The following is a 9,373-nucleotide window of genomic DNA, read 5'->3' as shown; positions in this document are numbered from 1 at the left end:
GCATGGGATTGTTTTTAGGGTGTGTGTGGTTGGAGTATTTTCAGGAATTTTGAGATGGGAATATATTATTCACATGTTTAGTTCAAGATTTAAAAAATTATTTTTGAGTATGTTTTATTTCAAAGAATTAAATTACCACCAATTTTATTCTCATCTTCCTCTTAGTCATCTTTAATTCCAATGGGAATGGAATGTGTATAATAGAAGAAAAAGACTAAATTACCTCTATTATGTAATTAGGTCTCACCTTCTTTTTCATTCTTCTCTGAAAGGAACGAAATTCTAGTAGAGCATTTTTTTTTTCTCCCAAATCAGTGAGATTTCACCAATGCTACCGCCACCGGAGCGGGGCACCGGCGTCGCTGTTACTCTTAACAGAAGATTCATTTCCTTATCTTTTTCTATTCATGTTTGCACTGTTTTTTTCTGTGAATTTTCTTCGAATCTCATATTAAAGTTTGAGTTTTTCGCCAAATAAGTGGAGGCTTCGCCAACGCCACCGTTATCCTAAACAGAAGACTGGTCTCCTTCTCTTCTTCGAGTTCATGTTCGCATCCATTAAATAAATAAAATTTGAAGAATACAAGTTATAGACATTATGTTATTAATTCAAGGTTTCAACTACATTGTGCTAAAACTCAACACAAGTACACGGCTCATTGAACATTATAGAATGCATTTGTTGATTGGGTGAAAGCGAGGATAATATAATAGGGAACAATTTCACAAACTATAAAATGTTCATCTATTTGTTTTTAATTTGTTTAATTAGTAGGTTTATAGATATAATGGTTTTGTTCTCTTAATTTGATTATGTATCTTTCAATAAAAAATGCAATTTCTCGGTTGTTAAATTTTTAAACCAAGAAAAAAGATACAATAATGGAAATGTTACTATGAAAATAAAAGGGAAAAATTATAAAAATGATCAATATTCCTATTTTCATGTAAAGCAACAAAACAAGTATTGCATTAAGTTGTGCAACTTGTGATATTAAAAGAGGGGAGGGGAGAAGAGAGAGAAAGGAAGGGGGGAGGGGGTTTATATACTTATATATCCTTGTTTTAATTTACAAGGGTATTAATACTTTTAATATATTGAAAAACAATCATTTTATATAAATTTTAATATTTATATAAAATAATCACACTTCAAATAATAATTGAATTCATATTATTATCGAACTTTATAAAAAAATATAATCAAACTAAATTCATATTTATAATAAAATTTTATAAATAATATTATATAAATTAAAAATAGATCAAATAATTAAATAATTAAATAATTTTATTTTCAAAGAAAATAATAAAAATATCTAAAGAATTGTTTGTCAGCCCAATAATTTCTGTGTTCTACTTCCATGATCTTATGTCTAAAACATAATTGTTTCCCGAAAAAAAAATTAAATGAAGATCACTCACAACAAAATACAGAAAATAAAACATAACCATTAAGAGAGTATATTTTTTAACAAATTGAATGAATTATCCTACAGAAGAGTCAAAAATCAACATCATTTGGTAAACGAACAAAATACACAAATATAAAGAATACTCATAATTTTTTATCAATAAAAGTGGAGTTACTTTCACAAATATTTAATAAAGAATTATCAATCGACAACCTTCTTTCAAAGGAGGTCACTAAATCCTTTGCCAACATAAATTTGCAGTTCCAAACTTTATACATAATTAATTAATTAATTAACTAATGCTTATTAATTACAAACTCATCATTATTTTTTGTTCAATAAACATGGAAGCGGAATAAAAATGATGAAAAACAAAATGAAAAAGAGGGTAAAACTAAAAGAGGCTACACTAAAACAAATATCAATTACTACATTGGCCTAAAAGACAAAAAAATGCAACCTTAAATATTACGCTCCATTAATAATGAGGTTCGATAATGACTAGTTTAATTAAACATACTAAATTAAATTTAACAGCTATTTAAGTACATGAAAAAACAATAATTGGGTTAGGAAAAGCCTACAACATTCTCTCTGAGAAGCGAGAACACTATATCGCTTCAAATCACAACCCATATTATGTCTCCTCTATGTTCCCTCTATGTGACCACATGCACAAACTCTACCATGCCATCACATTTTTACATGTATAGAAAATTTAATACTTCTACACCATAGGACTCCCCTTTTTATTTTGTTCAATATCAATATAGGCCTTTAATTCTAAATTATTTGGGGTATTCAAGAGAATGAATTTCACATTATCCTGAGTTTCCTGCTATTTAATTAATAAAATCCAAAGTTATGGTCTAAAGTCTAAACAGAATAAACTGTTCTTTTAATGGTTTTGCTAAAAATGTTTTTCTTTCATGTATGTTGCTAATGACACATTTTCGTGAACCACCAGCCTCATTTTTCTCAATTCCATTTCTTCAGTTGTTATACAATGCTCTCTGGATGAAACTACACCTCCTGCAATTTTAAGGAACTAAAACTTTAGCATAGACTTACCGGTTAATAAAACATGAACAATCAAAATCCTTCAATGCTAGAGAGGAAATTCTTTATTTGTACATTCACCTTTTCAAATATCAGATTCTTAATTGAGTTTATCTTAATATGTAACACTCTTGAGTAAATTTCAGCAAGGTTGAAAAAATTCCCCAAAAAAGAATAGGAATGCTATCTGGATGTGTTTATACTTCTTGTAATGAGCTGACATTATAAGACCATTCTCAATTTTGACTGACACCTCTTAGTTCTTTATGAGGAAAAATATCTTATTCAACTACAAACTGTGATAATGCAAAGATTGAAAATGTCAAGGAAGCTAAAATAATGACACAACTCAAAGTTTTGAGTAAAGTAAAGATAATGCAGTGGTTAAATCGATGGCCAATTTACTAATGCCAGTGAAAATAGAAAGTTACAAACAAATCATAAAATAAAAATTGAATTTTGTAAATAAAAGTAGTGAATCCCTACTTTGAAAATCCGAAAAATGCTCCATTTTTTCCTTTCACATCATAATACACCAATGAACTTACATAACAATTAGTCTAGCTAAGAAATTTACATCATAACAATTTATTAATAACCATTATTGATATTATGTCATTCTCAATATACTAATTGACCATGAAGAAACTAAATGACAAGAGATTGAAAACTACAAAACACTTTAAAAGAAATACAAGGTCATCTAGATGAAGCCCATACCGCAATTTATGTAATAGAGAAGCAACAAAACTAGCAATTGAGCAAGCACACTACCACATTTTTTATCTATTGTAACATATTTTCAAGACAACACTCTAAAAGAGTTGCCTAAAATAAAAATAGACATTTTATACTAGTTGTTAGTAAATAGATCTATTACAACATATTTTTAACCAACATATTATAAATGATGTCTTAGATAAATTAAAACACACTTAACAAGTGTTGTTCTATCAAATATATAAAGACAATTATTATAAAGTCAATATGTTACATTTTTTAGGTGTTGTCTTTAAATTTATTTTAAACTTCGCCTCCTAAGTGTTGCCTAAAAATTTTAATACCTCTCTCAGAAATAAATCTTATAATTGGTATAGCTTTGCTTCCCAGTTTCCAGTTTTCCATCGATTTTGAAATAAAACGAATTCAACTTAACAGGAAGTAATAGAAGTATTTCTCAAACGAGAACGAACAAGGAAAGGGGCTAGGTTTAAGGTTCTACATTGTGCTGAAAAAAGTGAGCACGGCGATGGAGAGGGACACGGAGAATGACGAAGAGAACGAGAGAAAGGGAGATCCGCCATCGAAGCAGGAAGAAGAGAAAGATGGAGAAGGCGACAATGGAGAGAGAAGTCGCCACCGCCGCTTCTTGCACCTCTAGAGCTATCTTTGCCTTGCGCTGCTGTTACCGATTCTACCTTGCGCTGTCGGATCCGCCGCTGCTGTAATCCATCTTCTCTGCCTTGCGCAGCTTGAGTCATCTCTGGTCATCGTGGCTGCTCGATGGTCGTCGTCGGCTCGTCAATGTCTCACGTCCTCGCTGCTCTGCCTGAGCCGTCTCTGCTGTAATCCTCACTGCTCGCTGCAATCATGTCTCAGGTTAGGGTTTTTTCTCCTTTGTAATCTTAGGAAGCTAATTCTATTCTCAGATTGGGGAAATTGAAGAATGTGTTTATTATCTAATCATGTCTCAGGTTAGGGTTGCTCTTATGATACTGATGGCTTACCTTTCATACATGCTTGCTGAGGTGAGAATCTCCTTTTAATTTTAATGGAGGTATTTTTTCATGTCTATTCATTACTGATGCAATTAATTCCAATACTAATAATTTTATTTCAGGAGTCACAACCAAGTACGTCAAAAATTTTAACATGTTTGATTTATTATGAGATTACTGATCTGAATTAACCTATTGCAGGCATGTTTTTGCAACATTGTCATTCATTGCTGAGATATTTATATTCCTTTATGTGGGATGGATGCATTGGACATAGAGAAGTGGCGATTCATAAGTCAAAGGTAATACTAACATTTCTAGATTAATAAACTTTATAAAACATGAAAATTTTAATTAACATTTTTGGTCTCTTGATTCATTAGTCCTGAAAAATCAGTTGGGATCAGTTCAGTGCTTCTAGGAGTTATCCTAGTTGAAAGAGCAGCATTTGTTTTCCCTCTCTCATTCTTATCCAATTTGCTCCAAAAATCCCCACATGTGAAAATTGACTTGAAGCAACAAGTATGTGTTTTCTTTCCCTGTTTCAATTTCTTTTCAGAGCCTTCCTTCGTACATGACTCCTGTCTCCTATGATCTTGTTTCACAGGTCACAATCTGGTGGTCTAGTCTCATGCGAGGTGCTGTTTCTATAGCAGTTGCTTACAACCAGGTGAAGTAATCAAACTTCATGGCTAGATTACAAAATCCTCATCTTATATTTATATCTTCCATCACACATCCACCAATAATTACCAGTTATATATAAATCTCTCTTGCAATAAAGAATGACTTTTAAAATTTTACTATAAAATAAAAATAGGACAAATTAAATAGGTATATATGTGTGATTTACTAGGCTTCTTTGTGCAATTTGATTAATTACATGCATAGCCTACCTTGACATGACTAAGTAACAATGAAAAAGTTTCGTTCATATGCTGAAATTAATCATAATCCGTTAGAAAATACTATCTAATGTAGAAGAAAATGTGAAGAAGCTTAGTATAATCATAAAATTAATCGAAGATATCCAGAAAAAACCATGTTGATAAGAAAATTATGAAAATCCATTCTTAGAATTGGTGTACTATCACACTCAGAATCCCTTAACATTCCTGAGGCACCACTGCACCCTTGGCTGCTAACTACACTGTGTGCATCACACTTATAAAATATGAATAAGTATATAGCTAAAATCTTGCTTATATATGTATTTATTTGTTTTGACATCTCAAATTATTGCTTTGTTGAATAGCTGAAGAGGCAGGAGAATTATTCTTACATGGTAGTTATATCTACTAATTCTTTTCCTTCCTATACAAGGGTTCAGATCAGTATTTCTTTTGGGGGTTTTATAAAAAGCAGGTTTTACTTTCATGCTTTTTCTTCATCTAATTTATTCACTTATTTTCCTATGCATATTTAGAATTGGTCTAAATTATTAGAGTTAAAACCTGCAATATCTATAGGTTTTAGCCCATGATTAATTATAGTTTCCCAATGATGGTGTAATTTTACAGTGGTAACTGGTAAGTGGTAATCGAGAGAAACGTTTTTGTTGCATGCCGCAGAAATAAGAGAGGGACAAAACACAAAACTATTGCCCGATATTTTCGTAACGGCATTTAATTGTGACACACACTCTCAGCACTGAACACACCACACAGCCTGTCGAAGAACACTTCAACCTTCTCTTTCACTTCTTTCGACCCCATTCCCATTACTCCCAACAACATTCAATTACGTACTCCTTCTCTTTCCATTTTTCACTTTCCCTCCTTCTTCCAATCTCTTCCAATTTTGATTCTGAAAACCTGAGTCTATTACGCGCTTATCAAATTAGTTTTCGAGTGTTGATTATATAGTCCAGATCGTGATCCGACGGAGAATCTTGATTCGGCAACGAAGTGGAATCTCTTTCGTTTTGATTTTTAGGTGAGTGAGTCAATGTAGCTTAGCTTAGCTTCTGATTTTCATCCATTGTTTTGCTTTACTCAGCTTTGTTATGGTTGAAGTTGATGAGAAATTCTGGTAATGAAAATTTTTCTTCTTTGATGAGAAATTACTATTTAATTAATTATGATCCTATTAAATCACTATAATGTTTTATTTTTATTGTGTATTCGCTGGCATGTGCTTTAATCATTAAATGATGTCAATTTTAGGGCTTGGAATTTAATTATTGTTGGTAGAAACTCAATTTAGGGAACTTAAAATTAGATTCATAGTTATTGTAGGTGTTGGAGTTGGCTGAGAATGCTTCCGGTTCAATCAATTTACTGCTAGGTTTTTCATAATGCTTCCAATTACCTTTACTTTTTCTTTTTCTCTGCTTAATTGAACTTACTTCTTCAGGGAGGAGGAAGAGGTTGATAGATTCAGCAAAGTGCAAGAGAGTTTCTTGACAAGTTCTTCAACTCTCAATATTCATGTTAGTGGTCAAAACTGTTATACTTAGAACTTTCATGAAAATAAAGCAATTAGTGATGTGTTGTGTGCGGTAGAGATTCTTTTTCTCTTCATTTTTTACATTGATAAATTCCTATTTATAAACTCTGCTTCTCCATGCTCGTTGTTTCAGTTTATCGGTGTTTTCTCCATGCTCATTGCATCGTAGGAATGCCTTTCTTTATTATATATCTTATCAAACTTCATGATTCTAATTAATGAAGAAATTTAGACAGAAAATTAGACATGAATGAGTATTTCATCTCTTCTCGATGGACAGAAAATTAGCTTATTTCATCTGTTTAATTAATTTTTATATGTTATCTGCTCGAGTGTAGATGTGGATTGCAAAAGCAGAATATGATGAATCAGGTCCATCAATCGTTCATAGGAAATGCTTCTAATATTTTGAAGCTTTCAACAAGTTACAATTCACATTTGTATTACATATAATACTATCAGTTGATTGAGGAGTTCTCCTTTTCCTATATTGTTACCATTTTTTCCATGTTTCTATATTTTAAAAGCATAAGCTAAGCAAGATGTGAAAGAGTCTTTATTGAATTATTTTTTATCCTCATTACCATTTTGTTGTATAATAAGAACTATGTATTGTTACTATTCAATTTGGTTAAACCAACCATTTTTTGCAAGAATATTTTTATAGTAGATATACTGCTATATATCTGACATAATTCACAGTATTAAGTGGATGAAATAGAAGCATAAGAAAAAAGCAAAGAACCATACTCTGAAAGGTCTTGTTTTTAATGCTATAGGTCTCATTTAATTTGAGTCGAACCTTTTGGTTGTGTTGGCTGTGTGATGTCCTCAGATGGCTGTGCTTATTGAACAATTTGAATGAATGTTTAGTGTGTTTGTTCTTTGTCTGTGTCCAAAAGGAAGAGGATGAAGCATGAATTAAGAAGGCGCTTGTGACACTGTGAACTTCATAGAAGAAAAGATTGGTTTTACGAGGGAACAACTAATACAATGTTCACTGTTTGTTTCCATCCAGCACCAAGGTTTTTATTTTCCCCTTTATATTTTGTGATTGTGTGACTGTTTTAAAATTTTGATCTTAGGCATAAAGATAGTTTTGTTGTTATCAGGATCATGAAAGCATCTTTATCGTCTCAATATGAACAAGACTAAGCTGCAAAGGTAGAATTTGATTCACAGAGAGACGATGGGTGTGATTCTCAAGCGTCAGATCATTAATGATTTGATTTTCTAATATAATGATGAGCGGATAATTTATATGCTTTTTGGCATTCTTTTTAGTATGTTTTTAGTATGTTTTAGTTAGTTTTTATTATATTTTTATTAGTTTTTAGTTAAAATTCACTTTTCTGGACTTTACTATGAGTTTGTGTGTTTTTCTGTGATTTCAGGTATTTTCTGGCTGAAATTGAGGGATCTAAGCAAAAATCTGATTCAGAGGCTGAAAAGGACTGCAGATGCTGTTGGATTATGACCTCCCTGCACTCTAAGTGGATTTTCTGGAGCTACAGAAGCCCAATTGGCGCGCTCTCAACTGTGTTGGAAAGTACACATCCTGGGCTTTCCAGCAATGTATAATAGTTCATACTTTGCCCGAGATTTGATGGCCCAAACAGGCGTTCCAAGTCAGCTCAAGAATTCTGGCGTAAAACGCCGGAACTGGCACAAGAATGGGAGTTAAATGCCCAAAATGGCACAAAAGCTGGCATTTAACTCCAAGAAGAGTCTCTATACAAAAATGCTTCAATGCTCAGCCCAAGCACACACCAAGTGGGCCTGGAAGTGGATTTTTATGTCATTTACTCATCTTTGTAAACCCTAAGCTACTAGTTCTCTACAAATAGGACCTTTTGTTATTGTGTTAGACATCTTGGTTCTTCTGGTTCCCTCTCTGGGGCTGAAGCCAATGATCACTATTATCACTTATGTATTTTCAACGGTGGAGTTTCTACACACCATAGATTAAGGTGTGGAGCTCTGCTGTACCTCGAGTATTAATGCAATTACTATTGTTCTTCTATTCAATTCAGCTTATTCTTGTTCTAAGATATCACTTGTTCCTCAACTTGATGAATGTGATGATCCGTGACACTCATCATCATTCTCACTTATGAACGTGTGCCTGACAACTATCTCCGTTCTACCTTAGATTGAGTGGATATTTCTTGGATTCCTTAATCAGAATCTTCGTGGTATAAGCTAGAATTGATGGCGGCATTCAAGAGAATCCGGAAGGTCTAAACCTTGTCTGTGGTATTCTGAGTAGGATTCGAGGATTGAATGACTGTGACGAGCTTCAAACTCGCGATTGTGGGGCGTTAGTGATAGACGCAAAAGAATCATTGGATTCTATTCCGACATGATCGAGAACCGACAGCTGAATAGTCGTGCTGTGACAGAGCGCGTTGAACATTTTCACTGAGAGGACGGGACTGTAGCCATTGACAACGGTGATGTCCAATATACAGATTGCCATGGAAAGGAATAAGAAGGATTGGATGAAGACAGTAGGAAAGCAGAGAGACGGAAGGGACAAAGCATCTCCATACGCTTATCTGAAATTCTCACCAATGAATTACATAAGTATCTCTATTTTTATTTTATGCTTTATTCATAAATCATTCATAACCATTTGAATCCACCTGACTGAGATTTACAAGATGACCATAGCTTGCTTCATACCAACAATCTCCGTGGGATCGACCCTTACTCACATAAGGTTTATTACTT

The 9,373-nt window shown here is 32.9% G+C and overlaps 1 protein-coding gene across 15 annotated transcripts; it reads left to right on the top strand.

Moving 5' to 3' along the window:
* Window positions 1-3,304: 3,304 nt before the first annotated feature.
* Window positions 3,305-8,668, top strand: LOC112802266 (sodium/hydrogen exchanger 3). 15 transcript variants are annotated; one of them, XM_072237612.1, is made up of 11 exons: window positions 3,462-4,073; window positions 4,169-4,222; window positions 4,394-4,494; window positions 4,576-4,714; window positions 4,800-4,862; window positions 5,448-5,557; window positions 6,058-6,127; window positions 6,548-6,623; window positions 7,543-7,665; window positions 7,753-7,804; window positions 8,035-8,668. In XM_072237612.1, the coding sequence occupies exons 3-7, from the start codon at window positions 4,451-4,453 to the stop codon at window positions 6,125-6,127; spliced, it is 426 nt and encodes a 141-aa protein (XP_072093713.1). In that variant the 5' UTR covers window positions 3,462-4,073; window positions 4,169-4,222; window positions 4,394-4,450; the 3' UTR covers window positions 6,548-6,623; window positions 7,543-7,665; window positions 7,753-7,804; window positions 8,035-8,668. The 15 variants fall into 15 exon arrangements, with proteins under 15 accessions (XP_072093725.1, XP_072093713.1, XP_072093718.1 ...); XM_072237617.1 differs by having other exon boundaries at window positions 5,713-6,127; XM_072237613.1 differs by having other exon boundaries at window positions 3,462-4,079; window positions 4,174-4,222.
* Window positions 8,669-9,373: the final 705 nt, after the last annotated feature.

This window comes from Arachis hypogaea, chromosome 5 (genome assembly GCF_003086295.3).
Source record: "Arachis hypogaea cultivar Tifrunner chromosome 5, arahy.Tifrunner.gnm2.J5K5, whole genome shotgun sequence".
Lineage (NCBI taxonomy): Eukaryota > Viridiplantae > Streptophyta > Magnoliopsida > Fabales > Fabaceae > Arachis > Arachis hypogaea.
This window is presented reverse-complemented; position numbering and strand designations above follow the sequence as displayed.

What these genes read in the sequence shown, in the direction of transcription:
- LOC112802266 (XM_072237611.1), top strand. Translation starts at nt 4,451, where the DNA reads ATGGATGCATTGGACATAGAGAAGTGGCGATTCATAAGTCAAAG. An exon ending in AAATTGACTTGAAGCAACAA is followed by an intron (nt 4,715 to 4,799) that starts GTATGTGTTTTC and finishes CTTGTTTCACAG; the next exon opens with GTCACAATCTGGTGGTCTAG. An exon ending in GGGGGTTTTATAAAAAGCAG is followed by an intron (nt 5,558 to 6,057) that starts GTTTTACTTTCA and finishes TTGATTATATAG; the next exon opens with TCCAGATCGTGATCCGACGG.